General features: G+C 46.2%; 1 protein-coding gene across 12 annotated transcripts in view; it reads right to left on the bottom strand.

The window, feature by feature from the left end:
* Window positions 1–19,726, bottom strand: part of MPZL1 (myelin protein zero like 1) — a 126,352-nt gene extending 106,626 nt beyond the window's left edge. For 7 of the 12 annotated variants that reach the window (XR_007775192.1, XM_050960060.1, XM_050960039.1 and 4 more), the window contains exons 1-4: window positions 19,600–19,726; window positions 16,422–16,582; window positions 13,091–13,304; window positions 5,257–5,417 (exon numbers count right to left, since the gene is read on the bottom strand). Coding sequence is in view for 11 of the 12 variants with exons in the window: in XM_050960060.1 (XP_050816017.1) it covers window positions 5,257–5,417; window positions 13,091–13,304; window positions 16,422–16,582; window positions 19,600–19,711 (648 nt within the window). In the remaining variant the exon portion in view is untranslated. Of the gene's footprint in view, window positions 1–5,256; window positions 5,418–13,090; window positions 13,305–16,421; window positions 16,583–19,599 lie in introns of those variants that run through there. The other 5 variants (XM_050960050.1, XM_050960087.1, XM_050960153.1 and 2 more) reach the window with 4 other exon arrangements.
* Window positions 19,727–20,880: the final 1,154 nt, after the last annotated feature.

Raw genomic sequence — 20,880 nt, forward strand, 5'->3', positions numbered from 1 at the left:
CTAATAACTATTTAGGAAGTTTTAACAGTTGGATGAGTTCTACTTTCTTGTGCTCTCCGAGCGGTAACAGCCTTAACATACAGACAATCCATAAGTCTTCACTAGACCCCTTCAAAATGCCTGCATGTTTAGTTCCTGTTCTGAGAGGAGTGACTTCCATCATCTGAAGTTTAAACAGCATGGAACCAAGCATCTATTTCACCAACACGAAGACAGACAAAATGTTAGCTTCCCTGCATGATGTCATCCAGCCCACACCCCACCTCATCCCTTCAGCAGCCTGTTGACTATGACAGTCATGCAAAAGAGATGGGATTTGATTACAGATTTTAGGGCATGGGAAAAATTAGGATTTGGGAATACTGTGAGAGACAGGTTGGACCACAGAAATCCCCTTGGAGGACTGCCACCTGATCTGTTGAGACTACCTCTGAGCCCACTTTCCCTGCCAGCTTGGGACTTCAGTGCCCTGTCTGGTTTGAGACAGATACACTAGCCTGCTGCAAACCCAGCCCCAGCCCCTAAACGCTGCAGGCTTAACTGAAAACAGATTAAGAAGTGTTCCTGTCTCCAACACTCAGATGCCCAACTCCCAATGGGGTCCAAACTCCAAAAAAATCCATTTTACCCTGTATAAATCTTATAGAGGGTAAACTCACCCTCTATAACGCTGATAGAGAGATATGCACAGCTGTTTGCCCTCCACAGGTATTAATACATACTCTGGGTTAATAAAATCACTTTCTACTTATTAATTAAATACAAAAAGTAGGATTTAAGTGGTTCCAAGTGATAACAGACAGAACAAAGTGAATTACCATGCAAAATGAAACAAGTCTAAGCCTAATCCAGTAAAAACTGAATACAGATAGAATCTCACCCCCAGAGATGTTTCAATAAGCTTCTATCACAGACTAGATGCCTTCCTAGTCTTGGCACAATCCTTTCCCCGTACAGACCTTCTTCCAGCCCAGGTGGTAGCTGGGGAATTTTTCATGATTGCAGCCCCCTTTGTTCTGTTCCACCGCCTTATATAGCTTTGGCACAAGGTGGGAATCTTGTGTCTCTCTGGGTCCCCCTGCTCCTTCTAAATGGAAAAGCACCAGGTTTAAGATGGATTTCAGTACGAGGTGATATGATCACATGTCCTGTGAAACCCCCAAGCCTTCATTTCTCCCAGTCTGACTCACATGAAGGCCTACAAGCAAACAGAGCCATCCACAGTCAGTTGTCCTGGTTGATGGGAGCCATCAAGATTCCAAACCGCCTTTAATGGCCCACACTTTGCATAATTACAATAGGCCCTCAGAGTTATATTACATATTTCTAGTTTCAAACACAAGTGACATTTATACAAATAGGATGATCACACTCAGATTATAAGCTTTGTAATACTTTACAAGAGACCTTTCGTATGAAGCATATTCCAGTTACATTATATTCACACTCATCAGCATATTTTTTATAAAATCCTATAGAGTGTACCATCACACTGTGGATGGAGTAAAGAAAACTGCTTAAGACTGCTGGTATCTTCAGTGTGTCGGGGAAAAGACCACCACCCAGTTGATTGATCAGACAGCCCTAGGCTCCTTTATTGAGAAATCATCGATACATGCGTGCACACATGGAGAGACAGCATGTCCCCTAGCAAGGGTTAAGCTGCTCTCCCGAACTGATTTTTGGCACAGCTTATAAAGCCTAAAACCACAAATTAGCATAAGTGCTTATACATACATTATAACCTTATTTGGCAATTATATGACAAACATTTCTGAAAAGCAACTGGCAATACCCTTATATGGTAGGATAACAAATATAAAAGTGCAAGTTCTTAGTTTTTACTTCCTTAAGGATGATTTTGTGATTGTCAGGAGACCCTGACATCAGTTACCCTACTTACAGTCTAACAGTTACTCTACTTGTGGTTAAGCTGGCCTGCCTCGTAAGGCCCCTTGGGACTTGGTGTCCGGTGTTTAGTTTCCTTTTTTGGGAAAAGGCCAACTGTTGCTATGCTTGTTATGCTGACACGCAGGCTTTTTAATGTGTTATTATAGGGCAGGGGTAAGTTGGTTCTTTATACAAATGGATGATCACACTCAGATTATAAGCTTTGTAATAATACTTTACAAGCGACCTTTCGCATGAAGCATATTCCAGTTACATTATATTCACACTCATCAGCATATTTTTATAAAATCCTATACAGTGCAACATCACACTGTGGATGGAGTAAAGAAAACTGCTTAAGACTGGTATCTTCAGTGTTTAAAAATTAACTTTGATAACAAATCCTGTGAGTGGCCCTTTGGGCTTTGGAGATTACAGATAAAAACCAAGTCTGTCCCAGACCCAGAACGGCATCTAAAGAAAAGAAGAGTTAGTGAGGGGAGGTACCTCTCTGCATGACTCTAAGTCGGATTTCTACTGGCATGAAAACTATGTCGGGTGGGTTCTTGACATCACAGAAGTAAGTGCCGTTGTCCTGGAACTGCACGTTTGCTATGCTGACAGATGCATCTTTCTTGTTAAGGTCTCCAGTCCAACTGATTCTGTTCTTAAATGGTGTGTCCTTCCGAAGGTACGCGTTCCCTTGAGAGTAATAGAAGAACTGCAGCCAGGGAGGAGAGCATGCAAGAACATCCACGTCAGAACACTGCAAAGCTTACACCCTCCTTCACTTAGGCCTGGTCTACACTGGAGGGGGGAGGAGAGGCGGGGAGGATGGACCTAAGGTACGCAACTTCAGCTACGAGAATACAGTAGCTGAAGTCGACATATCTTGCGTCTTCACAGCGCGGGGTCGATTGCCGCGGCTCCCCCGTCGACTTTGTTTCCGCCTCTTGCTGAGCTGGAGTTCAGCAGTCGACAGGAGAGCAATTGGGGATCGATTTATTGTGTCTACACTACACGCAGTAAATCGATACCCAACAGATCGAACGCTACCCACCCATCCGGCGGGTAGTGTAGACGAACCCTAAAATAATCTCTCCAGTTCTGCTGGGCCCTTTCCAATACCCACATTAGGAGGTAGGAGTAGAAATCCCTCCAGAGGCCAGCTACTTCTAGCTTTGCAGATTGTAGCAAGCATGATGTCGCTCCACTAATCACACATTCAAGTAACCACACTATGATTTAGCCTTCAAGCCCACCGCAAAGTTGTTTTTAGACCAAGAAGTCTCAATCTAGGTGTTGCAATGCGAGAAAAGGGTTCACACATAGGTGTCACAGATCACAACCACTGTGTCCTTGTTGTATTGAAAGAAGATGGGGATTCCACTTTCCAGGTAGATGGGAAATGACCCTGGGGTTTCTTACTAGAAAAAGTTGTCAACCATTGCCTAAGACAATCCTTACCATAATAATGTGTTCATACATCACCTAGCACAGTGAGGCCACAATGCTGATTGAGGCATCTAGATGCTGCTACAATGCAAGATGAGTATTAAATACTTGCACGTTCAGCTACGTAAAGGTTAACATTGTCTATGTGATGGAGGAAGGGGAAGGGAGCTAAGCCTGAAATGGTTTTGGCTGGTGTGTGGCAGCGAAGGGGTTTCCTTCCCTACATTTTTTACAGAGTTAATTTAAGATGGCAGGTAACATGAAATCTAACTATTCAAATATGGAAGACATAATTCAGAGATATTAAATCATATTTTAATATTGCTGTTTGAAGTACAAATATGTGCAAAGTAACCAACTTAATAATGATACTAAAATGTCTAAAAACCCAAGGTTTTTAAGTTAAGGTTGCCCAAGCGTTTCCAGAACCTGGAGATTGACAAAACGTAATTCTCCAAAAACCAGGAAATAAGTTAAGTAGCACACTGCACCTGCAATGCAATCTTAGTTCTGTGCCTAGCAGCTAAGAACGGCCACTAGGAATGGTTCAGTGCAGTTGGTGCCATTAGCAGACGTAAAGGACTACATAAAGGTGTCATTACTTATGCTGTACTCAAGATTTGAATCTGCATTTATCTGGCAGCACTCCAGCTGCATTCACTGTGTTAGGTGTAGCTGAGCAGGTAGAAGACAGATGTCTGCTGAGAGGAGGCATACCTCATTTCAGCACTCAGTTCTGTAGTTTGTGCCAGCAGAGGTGCATGGGGGGGGGTCTTACCATGGGGACTGTCAGAACTCTGGCAATATGCATGATTATAGTCCCCAAGGTCTGGTGAGAAGCAAGTAAAGGCACGATCTCTGAAAAAAATCCTCAGGCCAAAGCGTGGTAGCTAGGCTGCATGAACCCTTATGTAAAACTAAATTTGTAAAAGCAGCAAAGAGTCCTGTGGCACCTTAGAGCGTAAGACGTTTTGGAGCATGAGCTTTCGTGGGTGAATACCCACTTCGTCGGATGCATGCACATGCTCCAAAACGTCTGTTAATCTATAAGGTGCCACAGGACTCTTTGCTGCTTTTACAGACCCAGATTAACACATCTACCCCTCTGATACTTGACAAATAAATTTGTTACTCTCTAAGGTGCTACAAGGACTCCTCGTTGTTTTTGCTGATACAGAATAACACGGCTACCACTCTGAAACCTGTCACCATGCATGGGGATTAAGTTGACCTAACTCTGTCACATAGGGAGTGAAATTTTTCACAGCACCATGCAACATATCTAGGTCAACCAAATTTTTAGGTGTGGACCAAGCCGAACGGTACATCTACACTGCAGCTGGGAGCAAGCCCCCTAGCCCAGGTAACACAGACGCTCAGTTCCAGGGCTCAAGCTAGTGTGCTAGAAATAGCTGTGTGGATGTTGCAGCTCACCTTCTCTAGCCCACCTGACCACTTAGGTTTCAGTTCAGGTGGCTCGCCCAAGTCTCTGCCAGAGCCACAGTGTCCATAAAGCTACTTTTAGTATGCTCGATCATGCCCCACTAGCTCATTCAATGAGCTGGGCAGCTCATTCCCAGCTGTAGTATAAACATACTTTAACCCGTCTGCAGAAGATACCACCACCTGGGCCTTTTCCAAACCAAGCTACATGGCAGCAAGAAGAGAACCAATGTTAAACACAGGATGGACACTTTGTACAAGCATTTAGTGACATTTCAAGCTAAGCTATAAACAAAAGCTTATGTGAGGGATGGGTAAAGGAGCAGCAACATGGAGTGGGACCTGCACTACAATAATACTTGAAAAACTAAACTGACCCCAACTAGTTCTTTCTTAAACATACCCAAGATTTCTGCCCCCACAACCCTGCCCCAAACAGCAGGGTCAACCCAGACAAAGGGCTCTTACTGATATAGGGGTTGTTGCTCCCTCTGGTTGGACGCTCCAGGAGACGGACGTTGCACAGCTGATCACCTCTGAAGATGAAAATGTGCATGGAAGTCTTGCTTCCGTCCCATGCTCCACAAAGAGCTCCTCTGGCGTCTTCACATCAACTACCGATACTATGACTGTTTGGGGGCAGGGAAAAGGAAAAATGGAAAAAAAGTCAAGAGCTGTCTTCAAGGACCAGCAAAAAACAAGCAACATGGGATGAACTGGCACCACCTCAAGAACTACACAAGAGAACCAAGAAGACAGCATCACCCCTATGGTGATGGATTGTGCAGATATCACATCAAGTTTATAGCATGGACACATTGGCTGGATCCTGCTTCCCCTTTCTTGTGGTGTTTGCTATGGGGTGTTCCATGCCAACAGATGCTTCCCGTAGTGCAGCTGGTGGGAGACAATGTTATAGTACAAAACTCCCTCGTATTTAGTGCTCCAACTTCCACTGGCAATTTTTGAGAAGTTACCCTTGAGAAAGGTTTTGGGCCTGCTGCTAATCTGTTTCCTGCTTGGTTCACATTCTCTGCTCCGCACAGCACTCTGAATCTCTGCTGCAATTGGAACAAAACACCAAATTCAACTCCACTTATGATGAAGCAGGGAAAAACAAACTAAATGTACCAAAAAAACAAAAAAACCCACTAACCTTCTGGCTAAGTGCACTACCTAATTCAGGGGTACGCAAACTTTCTGGCCTGAGGGCCACATCGGGGTTCCAAAAGTGTACAGAGGGCTGGGTAGGGAAGGCTGTGCCTCCCCAAACAGCCTGGCCCCTGCCCCTTATCCGTCCCCTTCAGAACCCCTGACCGATCCAACCCTCCCGCTCCTTGTCCCCTGACCTCTGCCTCCCAGGATCCCCTGCTCCTAATCACCACCCCCCAGACTCCAACCCCCATCTAAACTCCCCTCCTACCTGTCCTGACTGCCCTGACCCCTATCCACACCCCTGCCCCCTGACAAGCCCCCATGGGACTTCTGCGCCTATCCAACTGCCCCCTCCGCCCCATCCAACCACCTCCTGCGCCTTGTCCCCTAAACTGCCCCCCCCCCACCCTCTGTCCCTTATCCAGCTCTGCCGCTCCCTTTCCATGCTGCTCAGAGCAGCATGTCTGGCAGCCGTGCCCCCCGGCCAGAGCCAGCCATGCAACCATGATGCCCGGCAGGAGCTCGCAGCCCCACTGCCAAGAGAGCTGGCAGCACAGCGAGCTAAGGCTGCAGGGGAGGGGGACAACAGGGAAGGGGCCGGTGGCTAGCATCCCTGGCTGGGAGCTGAAGGGCCGGGCAGGATAGTCCCGCGGGCCATAGTTTGCCCACCTCTGACCTAACTCTATAAAGGCATAATGTTATCATTCCCTGGCTCACTTCAGCAGGAGTCCTAAATAAATCAACAAACTACATATGAATTCTTTGACTTACAACATTACCAAAGCTATTAACTCCTACAGCATTTCAGGTGAACGATCTGTGTAACAAGATTTCTTGTTACTGAGCCTGTGATAGAGGTGCACAGCCAGACATACAGACTAGAATCTTTGTCATCCCATCCTTCTCCTCACTTCCAAAAGAGTGAGCTTCAGAGTATTACACAACGGAGAAGTTGGTAACAGCGACTCTGGTGTGTGTTAGTGCCATTAGATCTGAATTTAATCTGAAAGGAAGTTGCATCACCTCAAATAGCATGCTTGGAAAACAGCCTATAATGTCAGTTCTATTAAAGACAGATTATAATGTTTTAAACAGAGGCAGCCTCCAGACACTTAGCTACCATGGTGATGAGTTGTGGTTTAAATACGGACAGTCAAAACAACCTGGGGCAGTAAGTCTACCGCATGTATTCAGAGTGAAAGCGAGTCCTGAAGACTGCATATGGCTCAGAGTAAGTTCATCTTCTATAGAAGTTGGTCTGTAGAGAGCTCTGGGAGTGCTAGTTATTTATTCTCCTACAGAACAACCTTGTTTAAGAGGCCAGGGGAGGCTGGGCATTACTGGACTGCCTTGTCATCACAACCCTTGTATCAAACAAACAGAACAGCACAGAAACAGCGCTCTAAGGGAAGTGGATTTTCAACAAGAGGTTGCTTCAGAGCTTCCCTTCTCCCCTACATATAATTTAACTACAGGCCAAGAAATAGTCCTTTCCTTGGGTACCTACTACCAAATGTTTATTCTGAACACACAAGAGATCTTCAGGAAATTCAGTGAAGTGAATACATAGCTGCAGTGCTGCATGCAGTTTTTTTCCTCTAATGGAGTGGATATTAAGATAACAGAAAACAATCCATTGCTCCAAGTCCAAATCACAGAACAAATCTCCCTTTCATGCAAAAAGCAAGCAAGATGCCCTCAACATTAGTGTAGGAAGGAGTAAGCACTGACCCGTTTATGCCAAGAAGCCACAGTTTTACATGAATAGCCCACAGAAGCGTGGTGAAGAAAAGCCTTATCTCCCTCTTTCAGCCCACACTTATGAAGCAGGAGTTTTACTATCGGAGAATCTGTTGTACACCTGAACATTAATAATCTTTCACTCCTGGAACAGAAGCCAGGTTTCTCCAGTTAGTTCATAAATGGACTTTGTCTCCTCAGGTCCAAACTAAGATTCCCAGTTGACCACATCACAAAGCCACCCCACAATGGATAGTTTAGTCTCACTAGCCACAGACCCTGATGCTTTGATAGAACAATGTTAAGGTCAGGAGGAAGTAGTAACCCCCAAATTACATAACAGCCAGCCAGCACTAGAGCATACAATACAGCATAATCTCCAAAGTTGTAACCTCACTGAAGATCAGATATTACAGACTTGAACGCTGCAGCAACATAACTGCATGCATCTCAGGAACAAAGACAGCTCCCGTTTATAGTCTCCCAATGACAGGCTCGTCTCTAAACCAAACACCCTTGGAGATTATGCTCACTCGCAGGCAGAACAATATGGTTCAGCTCCCCGATAACCCTAGTCTACAAGCAATAATATAAGATTCAACTGTTGCAGGATGAAGTAGTTACTGAAATAACAAAGAACTGCACACCTTTGTCTCAGCTCCTGATTATTCTTAATTCCAGGTGTAAACTTGAAATTGCTTTTGTACACTAAGCTGTTTGTGTAACTGTTTACCAGATGACTACTCTGTGACCACACAGGCATTCACTGTCTAGTGCTTCTTCAAAGGTTTTGCTTTATATTCAATTTATCACAAAAAAATTGTAATACCTCTGTTAGTGATCAGATACATATATGTTCTTAGTGAAGATCTCTCTTTTTGTTTAAGGTTGCCATGGCAACAAAACTATCAAACTTGAAGGAATCCAATTTAGGTAGCTTAAGAGCTTTTATTAGATCTTTAAAAAAATTACTATAAGCTATCTAACTGATCTATTTTATATAGATTTTGAATTACTGAGTACCTTACAGGAGACAAAGGCAGGGCCGGCTCCAGGCACCAGGTTAACAAGCAGGTGCTTGGGGCAGCCACTCCGGAGAAGGGCGGCAGGTCCAGCTATTCGGCAGAGGGTCCCTCACTCCCGCTCAGAGCGAAGGACCTCCCGCTGAATTGCCGCAGATCACGATCGCAGATTTTTATTTTACTTTTTTTGGGCTGCTTGGGGCAGCAAAACCCCTGGAGCCGGCCCTGGAGAAAGGAAATAAAGGCCTTGTCTGCATAAGCAGTTACTCTGATTTAAATAAGTGTGTTTTTGTAAAAGTGACTTAGTTAAACTGGTATAAACTCCACTTAATTTACTAAACTAAGCTAAATTGATATAAGCTCTCTCAAATCCAGAGCCCAGAGGGGTTTGCACTAATTTAGCTACCCCAAAAACTGACCCTTGAACCTGTGAATCTTGTGTACAGATATGGTCTATAATCATAGATATGCGTATCAATGCCATCATTAATTAATTCCATATTGATCTGTCCTCACTACGCTTGTTGATCTGGGGAAACGGATATCATGAGGGCTGGTGATATTTGTATTGTAGGGATGGGCAAGAGAACACGCAGGCACTGCCTAGGCTGCTATCCAGCTTGCCTAGTATCAGATGAGGTGCTCAGTGGCCAGGCAGAACCAAGAGCAGCACTACTAGTAGTAGATGAATGCCCATGGACTTGCACAGGTGTAATTCATAAAGTTGTGCATAAAAAGCCAAAAATGTCTGAATTCCAGTGATGAGTGAAACTGGTGATATTCTGAACAAAAAGTGTTCTCTCAAGTCATATTTGCACCCATTTCCATCACCTCACACTGATTCAGACACTCTAGGTTTCAGAGTGATGTTTGGATTTAATTGCGTGGTGGTCATATTGGGGGAGGGGAGGATGCATTGGTCGTCATGCTGTGCTGGGAAAGTTGGGTGGATTTCTGCTGGTGGAGAAAGAGGGGTGTGTGCTGCAGGGAGGGGCTGGGTGTGTTTGCAGCTATTGCATATGCTATTGTGCTGGAAGATTTATGGGGGTGGCAGTTTGGCCAGGTAATACACCATTTGTGCAGTCTCCCTAATACAACCAATGAAATTGTTCCATCCAGATTATCTGTAGACCAAGGGTGGTAATTGGTTGAGTTATCTCTGAAGGTACAATGGTCTAGGACTCTTGGCATGGCATAGACATGTGCCTTACTGCAGCTGTACACCACATGGGTGTAATTAAAGTAAAAAGTGGCTGAGAACTTAAATTGGACAGTAACATACCATACAACCCAGCAGACTGTTCAACCAGGCGATAGTTCTCACCCATATTTATAGCTGTTTCCACTGCTTCACATTGACTCAGACAATATAGGCTCCAGAGTGACACTCCAGGAAACTTGTTATAAACAGTATTTATATTACTATAGCACCTAGGTGGTCTTGCTACAGACCCAAACTTTATGTCTAGGCACAATACAAACAAAAAAACAAGACAGATTATAAAGATCTTTGGGGCAGGGACTAAGTACAAGACAAAACCATGCAGCCAACTTGACATGACAGGGAAGGTGCTCTCAGCTGTAAAAGAGGCCAGCAAAGGCTGGTCAGGAGCATTGTGTGATACCGTTGGGACAACCAAGTAAACCAACCCAGCTACATAATCCACCCTTGCTGCCTATGCTAACTCTGCACTGGTAACGGACATCAGCCTTGCTCGGAGCAAAGGTAATTCCAGAAGTGGTGTGAACACGTGTGCACTGGAGCTAGCAATGCTGAGGATTGATGTGTGGTGTTACAAGCCTGCCAGAAAATTACAATGGCAATTTTTTTTTAGCACAGGTCAGTGTACCTAACTTTCCTCCTTATTCCCCAAGGATACAGACAGCACTGTGACAGATGTGGCAATTTCCTGCAACATCTTTTAGGAGTTCACAGTATTACAAATGCAAGTATTTATCTATTATGGAACTGTGATGTCTCAGGGGTGGAGGGAGAACCAGGACTAACGTAAACCCTGAGAAGCGTTATGCATTTCAAAGGACTATATGTAGGCTTACACCAAATTCATGACCATGAAAAACTTGTCACGGACCATGAAAGCTGGTCTTGTGTGTGCTTTTACCCTATATTATACAGATTTCAAGGGGGACACCAGTGTTTCCCAAACTGGGAGTCCTGACCCAAAAGGGGTTGCAAGGTTATCTGGGGAAGAGGGAAGAAGAAGTGTCATGGTATTGCCACCCTTATTTCTGCACTGCATTTACAGCTGGGCAGCCAGAGTGGTGGCTGTTGGCTAGGTGCTCAGCTTTGAAGACAGCACCCCACCAGCAGCAAGCAGCACAGAAGTAAAGGTGGCAATACCATACCATCCTTACTTCTGCGCTGCTACTGGCAGCAACTCTGCCTTCAGATCTGGGCTCCCGGCCAGCCAGCAGCCACCCTCCAGCCACCGAGTTCTGAAGGCATCAGCACCACCAGCAACGAAGAAGGAAGGGTTACAGTACTGTAACCCCTCTAACAACATTGAGACCCACCCACCCCCAAACTCCTTTTTGGGTCAGGACCCCTACAGTCAAAAACACTGAAATTTCAGAATTAAATATCTGAAATCATGGAATTTATGATTTTTAAAATCCTATGACTGTGCAATTGACCAAAATGGACCACAAATTTGGTAGGGCCCTAACTATATGAAACATTGTGCAAGACAGGAATAGGTATATGCCTATGTACCCCTTCCAGTTATGCAAGAACTCAGCCTTTAGAAACTTCACCCTGAGGAGGGGACCTTAGTCTGCTCAACACCTGTTACATGAAGACAGGATGAGAGGCATAACTTTTATAAAAAAGAGACTCAGATTCATGTGTGTGCTGGTTCTGAGCTAAGTTATAAACTTACCCACAAAAACCTGCTGATGAAAGACTGGAATTTGAAAGACTGATTCCTACAGAGCCCTTGTCAGCATTGGGGTGATTTCTAGTAAGCTTATTAGCATACATGGAGGTTTTTAATGTTCTCTCTGTAATGATTTTACCTTACGAATAAATGAGCTTGCTTACAAAAAACTGTGTCATAGCTTAAGTGCTCACAGTTATAAGCTGTTTACAGCCTCTGAGGAGAAAAGCAAAGCAAGACTGCTGAGATAGTCTGACCTGCTGGGGAATTCACAGTGTAGGCAGGGAACTGTGCATCACGGAAATACCCTTGTCAGCAAGAAGTGAGATACCTGTCTCTACCCAAGAGAGGTGACAGCTAGGGAGCCAGAAAACCTCAGAGTGGATGTTCTTGGTGGACCATAGGGGGAAAATATAGGTGTAGTTGTCCTGAACTGTGACAAAATGCTTCGCATTACAAATTATTCTAAATCCTTGAAGTAGTGATGAGCTTTTGGAAAACAAACACCCATCCTACTTCACAATTTGTTCTAATTACTCCCTACACCCAAAGTTTGTCTTATTCCTGTGTCTCAGAGAGGAAAGCGAACTCTTGACTTCTTCCAGCCTTAATTTATTTAATGAAATAAAAGGATTTCACTCCATGATTTCATCAGGATAAATTCAATAGTTGCCTCCCACATCAATTTTACATCTCCAAAGTCACAAGCACCCATTAGGACGTGGTTGAACCAGAAAAGGGAAATAGGTTCTTGGCTGCATGGAAGCCTTGGTGTAGCACAGAGACACATAAACCCTTTTGTGTCACTTGTAATACAAACACCCTGCTAAAATGAGAGATTTAATTATATTACTTCATAATGTTTCTCTAAACAGAGATTAGCTCAGTTTGTAGTGAGTGTTTCATTTTGGACGAAAATGATTGTAAACCTGTTAAACGCTTGACACAGTTTCTTATAATAACTATTGAGGAAGTTTTAACAGTTTGATTTTTACTGTCTTGTGCTCTAAGAGCAGTAATAGCCTTAACATACAGAGAATCCACAGGTCTTCATAAGACCCCTTCGAAATCCCTGCATGTTTAGTTCCTGTTAGGAGAGGAGTGACTTCTATCATCTGAAATTTAAACAGCATGGAACCAAGCATCTATTTCACCAAAGATAGACAAAAGTGTTAGTCTCCCTGCATGATGTCACCAAGCTCACACCCCACTTCATCCCTTCAGCAGCCTGTTGACTATGACGGTCATGCAAGATAGATGGGATTTGTTTGCAGACTTTACAGCATGCGAAAAGTTACAATTAGGGAATACTGTGGCCGGAGTAAGAGAAACTAGTTAAGACTAGTATTTTTAGTGTTTAAAAATTAACTTTGATAATAAATCCTGAGAGTGGCTGTTGGGGCTTTGGAAACTAGAGATAAAAATCAACAGTCTCTCACAGGCCCAGGATTACACCTAAGGAAAAGAAGAGTTAATGAGGGGAGGTACCTCTCTGCACGACTCTAAGTCGGATTTCTCCTGGCTTGACAACTATGTCAGGTGGGTTCTTGACATCGCAGAAGTAAGTGCCGTTGTCCCGGAACTGCACATTTGCTATGCTGACAGAGGCATCTTTCTTGTTAAGGTCTCCAGTCCAACTGATTCTGTTCTTAAATGGTGCCTCCTTCCCAGGGAACGCATTCCCTTGAGAGTAATAGAAGAACTGCAGCCAGGGAGGAGAGCATGTAGAACATCCATGTCAGAATATTGCAAAGCTTACACCCCTCCTTCACTAAGATAATATCTCCAGATCTGCTGGGCCCTTTCCAATACCACATTCGGAGGTAGGAGTTGGAATCCCTCCAGAGACCTGCAATTTCTAACTTTGCAGATTGTAGCAAGCATGCTGTCGCTCCACTAATCACACATTCAAGTAGCCACACTATGACTTAGCATTCAAGCCCACCGCAAAGTTATTTTTTTAGGCCAACAAGTCTCAATCTGGGTGTTGCAATGCTAGAGAAGGGTTCACACATAGGTGTTATAGGTCACAACCACTGTGCCCTTCTTGTAATGAAACAAGAGGGGAATTCCACCTCCCAGGTAGATGGAAAATAACCCTGGTGTTCCTTACTGGAAAAAAAACTGTGAACCACTGCCTATGACAATCCTTACCATAATAATGTGTTCATATATCACCTAGCACAGTGAGGCCACTATGCTGATTGAGGCATCTAGATGCTGCTACAAGATGAGTATTAAATACTTGCATGTTCAGCTATGTGAAGGTTAACATTGTCTATGTGATGGAGGAAGGGGAAGGGAGCTAAGCATGAAACGGTGTGTGACGGTGAAGGGATTTCCTTCCCTACATTTTAAAAAAAGTTAATTTAAGATGGCAGGTTTTGTTAGTGTAACATGAAATCTGACTATTCAAATATGGAAGACAGACAATGTTGCTGTCTGAACATCTCTGAATTAGAATATGAATTAAGTACAAATATGTGCAAAGTAGTCAACTTAACGATGACACTAAAATGTCTAAAACCTAAGAGTTACGGTTGCCCATGCATTTCCAGAACCTGGAAATTGACTAAATTCTCCAAAAACCAGGATATAAGTAGCACACTGCACCTGCAATGCAACCTTAGTTCTGTGCCCTGCAGCTAAGAATAGCCATTGGGAATGGTTCACTATGGTTGGTGCCATTAGCAGACATGAATGACTACATAAAGTTGTCATTACTTGCGCTGTACTCAAGATTTGAATCTGCATTTATCTGCCAGCACTCCAGCTGCATTCACTGTGTTAGGTGTAGCTGAGCAGGTGGAAGACATCTATTTTCTGATATCAGGCATACCGCATTTCAGCATTCACGTCTGTAGTTTGTGCCAGCAGAGGTGCACAGGGGTCTTGCCATGGGGACTGTCAGAACTCTGGCAATATGCATGATTATAGTCCAAGGCCTGGTGAGAGGTAAGAGAAGGCACCATCTCTGAAAAAGTCCTCAGGCCAAAGGGTGGTAGCAAATCTGGCATAATCTGTGTAGAATCAGCACAGCTTGTATGCTATGCCTGCTCTAAATTAGAGGTCTACTGTAGGAAAGAGAAGATGTTAGACTTAGATGCTATAGAACACATGATCACTGCAGGGCTGTTAGGCCTGGTACAGGGCTAGTATGTGTGTATTCAGGCATCGCTCAAGGGGAGTTGAGTTGAAACTACATTGCTGGGATGGTATACACCTAACTCTTCATTTCTTGGTTTTCAGAAGTTTAAATTTAGCCATGCTCCACATTCTGGAAGGGCAGAAGACACCACGGGAAACTTTAACTGTGTTACTGAAGTTTGGGGAATATTTTAAGTAAATAATTTTTCAACATTCCCACCTAGCATAGCTCAGCAAGCCCCTTCCACTGCTTCTGGTCCTGGGCAAGATTATAACAAAATGCACTGGCTGCATGCATGTCATTTCACTGCCCCTGCATCATCTCCAGTTCTGCTTCTCCAGCACAGGCCACCTCACCATGAAGAGGCAGGTGTCAGCAGAGCAGGAGCTTGAAAGAAGAGGCAGAAACTGTGGAGGAACTAGCATGGAGTGTGTGGGAGAAGACAGGAGAGCATCTATATAGGGGAATTTGGGGAGGGAGATGAAGCTGACCAACATCCCCCGCTGTACAGCTCTGACCCGTCCTTTCCCTGCACTACTCCAACCCCCCTCACATTGCCCCCTCCCTCCCACACGGCTCTGACACTGCTCCATCTCTTCCAACATTCACTCCAACACATCTATTGCCAACCACCCCCACAAACCCTAGGCTCCAAGTCCCCGAGGCACTCCCACATATACTACTTCAAATGCAAACACCCCCCCAAGCTGCTTCACCTGCTCCCTTGCACTCCACACCCCTGGTGAGCTTGCAGAGACTGGCGGGGGGGGATAGGAGATGGTGAGGCTGTGAAGAGTGCATGTACCAGATGGAGGCAGGAAAGTGGTGATGCAGTCCCTACCCACATGCACTGCATATGCTCATTCCCTGTTCCCCATCCCAGAACATGTCTATCCCTTATTTGTTGAGGGATGATAGAAAGTCTCTTTAGGAAACCCAGTTCTTCAAAGCTCTAGTCAAACTGGGTTTTCAAACTTTGTGCCTGAATTCTTTACATCAATAAGGTCTGCTGTCCAGGATATGCTGGCCCAGTGCACAGCTCCAAGGGGCAAAAAGATGACACAGGGGCAGGGCCCTCACTTTGTACCCTTCCAAATCCAATGCACTCCTCCCCGCTGCTCCAGCGCTTCCTCCTTGCTCTAACTTTCCTTGTTACCTAACTGGGCACCTTTCTGAGGCACGCTCAAAAAGAGTTTAGAGTGTATGTATACGCTACAAGCACAAGCACTACAGCAGCACACTACAGCGAGGCCACTATAGCACAGGCACTTGCTACAATGACTGAAGGGGTTTTTCCTGTCACTACAGTAAATCCACCCCCTCGATAGGCAGTACAGTAACTCCTCACTTAAAGTCGTCCCGTTTAACATTGCTGTGTTGTTACGTTGCTGATCAATTAGGGAACATGCTCATTTAAAGCTGCGCAATGCTCCCTTATAACATTGTTTGGCAGCCACCTGGTTTGTCCACTGTTGCAGAAAGAGCAATCTGTTGGAGCTAGTGGTGGGGACTTCGAACCAAGGTGGACCGGCAGCCCCCTATCAGCTCCTCGTTCCCCTAAGTTGCCTGTGCGGCAGCCACCCAACAGAGTTCTTTCTTAAATATACTTAAGATTTCCCCCTCCCAGGCCTGCCTCAAACAGCAGGATCAACCCAGACAAAGGGCTCTTACTGATATAGGGGTTGTTGCTCCCTCTGGTTGGAAGCTCCAAGAGATGGACGCTAAGCTGCCGATCACCTCTCCCGATGAAAATGTGCATGGAAGTCTTGCTTCCGTCCCATTCTCCACAAAGAGCTCCTCTGGTGTCTTCACATCAAGTGCTGATACTCTGACTGTTTGGGGTGGGGAAGAGAAAAAGGAAAAATGAAAGTCAAGAGCGGTCTTCAAGGACCAGCAAAGAGCAAGCAACATGGGATGAACTAATAACACCTCAAGAATTACGCGAGAGAACCAAGAAGGCACAATCATCCCTATGGTGATGGATTGTGTAGATATCACATCAAGTTTATAGCATGGACACATTGGCTGGATTCTGTTTCCCCTTTCTTGTGGCTTTTGCTATGGGGTGTTCCATGCCAACAGATGCTTCCTGTAGTGCAGCTGGTGGGAGACAATATTTAGTACAAAACTCCCTTGTAGTTAGTGCTCCAACTTCCACTGCCAGTTTGAGAATTTAACCTTGAGAGAGGTTCCTGCTTCATTCACATCTCTCTTCTCCCCACCACACTCTGAATCTCTGCTGTAACGGGAACAAAACACCAAATTCAACTCCACTCATGATGAAGCGGGGCGGGGGTGCGCACACACATAGCCAAAAGTTTAGTGTAAGTGCACACCTAATTCAGAGTGGGTAAACTTTTTGGGGAGGCACAGCCTTCCCAGATAGTCAGGCCCTCACCCCCATCTCTGACTGCCCCACTCAGAGTCCCTGTACCCATCCAACCTCCCTGCTCCCTGACTGCCATGCCCCCTATCCACACCCCTGCCCCCTCACAGGCCCCTGGGACTTCCACACCTATCCAACTGCCCCCTGTCCCCTAGCCTGCCTCCCAAGCCCGCTGTCCTTTATCCAATCCCCCTGCTCCCCACCCTCTTAACATGCCTCTCAGAGCACAATATCTGGCAGCTAGGCTCCCCTACAGGAGCCAGAGGAAGGGGGATAGCAGGGGAGGGGCCAGGGGCTAGCCTCCCCAGCTGGGAGCTCAAGGGCCAGGCAGGATGGTCCCAATGTGGCCCACAGTCTGTAGTTTGCCCACCTCCGACCTAATTCTATAAGGCATAATGTTACCATTCCCTGGCTCACTTCAGCAGGAGTCCTAAATAAATCATCAACGAAATACATATGAATTGTTTGACTTACAACATTACCAAAGCTATTAACTCCTACAGCATTTCAGGTGAACGATCTGTGTAACAAGATTCTTGTTACTGAGCCTGCGATAGAGGTGCACAGCCAGTCATACAGACTGGAATCTTTGTCACCCCAACCTTCTCCTCACTTCCAAAAGAGTGAGCTTCAGAGTATTACACAACGGAGAAGTTGATAACAGTGACTCCAGAGTGTGTTGTTGCCATTAGATCCGAATTTAATCTGAGAGGAAGTTGGATCACCTCAAATAGCAGGCTTGGAAAACAGCCTATAATGTCAGTTCTATTAAAGACAGATTATAATGTTTTAAACTGAGGCAGCCTCCAGACACTTAGCTACCATGGTGATGAGTTGTGGTTCAAATAGAGATAGTCAAAACAACCTGGGGCTGTAAGTCTGCTGCATGTATTCAGAGTGAAAGCGAGCCCTGAAGACTGCATATGGCTCAGAGTAAGTTCATCTTCTGTAGAAGTTAGTTTTTTCAGGCCGATTGCTTTGTCATCCAAACCAAGCACATAGCTACAATTAACCAAGAGATATTCCACCACTTGTCTGCAGCTGAGGCCTTATCTATGCTAAGCATTTTCAGAAGTTCTCCCACCATGGGGTTGCAGCAGTGCTAGGTCACTGATTGGGGAATTTTGGTGTACACTGAAGATATTAATTGTCTAGAAGACAAGCATGAGACCTACTTTGTCATGTACCATATTTTGAATATGGGAAGGAAAAATCATTTTACTTCATAACTGCCACAACCTTAGGACAGACCAGAAAGCAAAAACCTGCATTGTCACTATAATTTTCTTAAGTACCACTCCTAGTGACCACCCCCTCACTGACTGCACCATAAATTCTCAGCATTCTACAAAAAATGCCTGACACACAGAATCTGTCCTGGGGCATCCTGAAGACACAAATGCATCAGATTTTAGAAACTATGATTATGAGTGACAGGGAATGGATCACTTGATTATTACCTGTTCTGTTCATTCCCTCTGAAGCACCTGGCATTGGCCACTGTCAGAAGCAGGACCTTGGACTGACCCAGTAGGGCCATTGTTATTAGCCTAATGCTTGCTAATAAAGAAAGCATTAAAAGTAGTTTCTCCTGCATGTCCCCTTAATATCACAGAATTGTCTCTGAGTGACTGGACACTTGGAAATGCCTATGAAACAGCTACATGTATGGAGGAGAATTGGCAGGATAGCCTGTACCCAGCAGAAGCTTCCTTCCAGACCAGGTTAGGTTGCTAACCTTACAGCTGCCCCTCTACTCTGTTCCCAGTGGTGTAAAGCAATTCAGACCCCAGATTTGGGTGCCTCATTTCCAAAGCAGCTGCGACAACACGGAATTTAGTTCTTGGCTGAACCCCCAATGCTTTACCCCCTTCTTCCAGCTGGGGACCACCAGTCCAGTCCCTACAGGTAATGGGGGCCCCAGTCAGACAGCACAGCCTGGGGGACCAGGCTCCTCAAGGGCTTGCTGCTTCTGCTGCCGCCGCCCACAGGTCCAGGGGTGGCATATCGTCCAAGGCCGCAAGCGACACGTATATTTTCAAACAACCACCCCTCCTTGGAGAGCGTTCAAATCTGGTCACTGCAGCCAACCCCAGGCAGCCGGGGAGAGCCTGTCTTCCCCATAGCACCTGCATGTTGAGGAGCTGGAAAGAGGAGGCAGGAACAGCGGAGGAACTAGCACGGAGTGTGTGGGGAAGACAGGAGAGCACGTGGGTAGGGGAATTTGGGGAGGGAGATGAAGCTGACCAACATCCCCCGCTGTACAGCTCTGACCCCTCCCTTCCCTGCACTGCTCCAACGCCCCGCACATTGCCCCACGGGCGCCCCGTCCAGCAGCCCCCGAGAGCGGAGCTTTGAGGGGCTCCAGACTCCAGCCCGGGCGCCGCCCCGCCCAGGGCTCCCCGGGCGCCGCGCCCCGGGAGACCTCAGCCCCACCCCCGGCTGCCCCCCCCCCGCACTCACGGAAGCCCAGAGCGGCTGCGGCCAGCGTCAGCGCCGGAGCCACTCGCCACCCCGCGCTGCCGCCCGCTGCTGCCGCTGCCATTTTCCTGCCGTCGCCGCCCCGTGCCCCCATTATCCCAGCCCCTGGCGCAGCCCCGCCCCTTAGGGCCGGACGGTGGGCGGGGAAAGGGGCTCCCGCCAGATGATGGGACGGAGGAGCCGTCAATCGCGCACACTTCCCCCGCTCTCCGCCCCCCTCTGGCACCGCCCCTTGTGTCCAGTGTGGGTGCGTGATTGGCGAGTTGGTTTGTCACTCACTGGAAGAGCGCCCTACCAGAAAGGGTAGGCGAATTGCCTTGGCCCCGCCCCTGTCGGGAACACATGACACTGAGCGAGATGTAGGGGGATCGCTCCTTGCTGGGCCCGTTCCTGGCGGGCTGTGGCTTATGGCGCCCCGGCCATTACCCGTGGGACGGGCTGCTCCGCACCCGGCCCCAGTGCCACCTCAGGGCAGGGTGACCAGAGAGGAAGTGTAAAAAAGAAGGGGACAGTGGATGGGGGTAACAGGTCTGTACATAAAACAAAGGCCCAGATGTCAGGATTGCCCCCAATAAAATCAGGACATTTGGTCACCCTACCTCTGTGCGCCCACCCTTCAGCTTCCCGGGCCAAGCCACCAGCCCTGCCCACACTTAATGGGTGTGGTTCTTAAAGCCCCAATTTCTGGAGTCATGTGATTATACAAGCCCCTTAGCTCCTTATTTTTAATGCTTCTAGCCCTCACTGTTGCTGAGAAGAGATTACTGGCTCAAAACACAGAGAACAAATACCATTCTTCACATTTATTTTAACAATCTTAATTACTTTTTTTGTCAGCCTCAGGCTGAGCAAAACTGCCCCAGTACACACACACCCCACTATGTACCAGTCTCTGTCCTTTTCACACATCCTGCTGCACTCCAGCCTGCATCACACTGACCACCTGCATTCAGGTTTTAGTGTTATTCCTTATTTAGGTCTTAAAACAATAACAAATTAGTAGCAGGTCATGAACTGTCAGGATGAAGGAATACTAGCTCTTCACACACACTTGTACCCTCCCTAGCCAATCTGACACTAGGAAACTGCAGAGCAGCCATAGTGCTACCTCAGTAGCCTGGCTTGTTTTCACAGATAACAGCTTCTTCACTGGCGAGATTAACTATCAGACCATATAGTTTTCCTGAAGATCACACAAATGAGAGTTCTGTTTGGGTTGGGTGAAATCTGGACCTGGTTTAGGTGTATATTGATAAGATACAG

This window comes from Gopherus flavomarginatus, chromosome 1 (genome assembly GCF_025201925.1).
Source record: "Gopherus flavomarginatus isolate rGopFla2 chromosome 1, rGopFla2.mat.asm, whole genome shotgun sequence".
In the NCBI taxonomy this organism is placed as follows: Eukaryota; Metazoa; Chordata; order Testudines; family Testudinidae; genus Gopherus; species Gopherus flavomarginatus.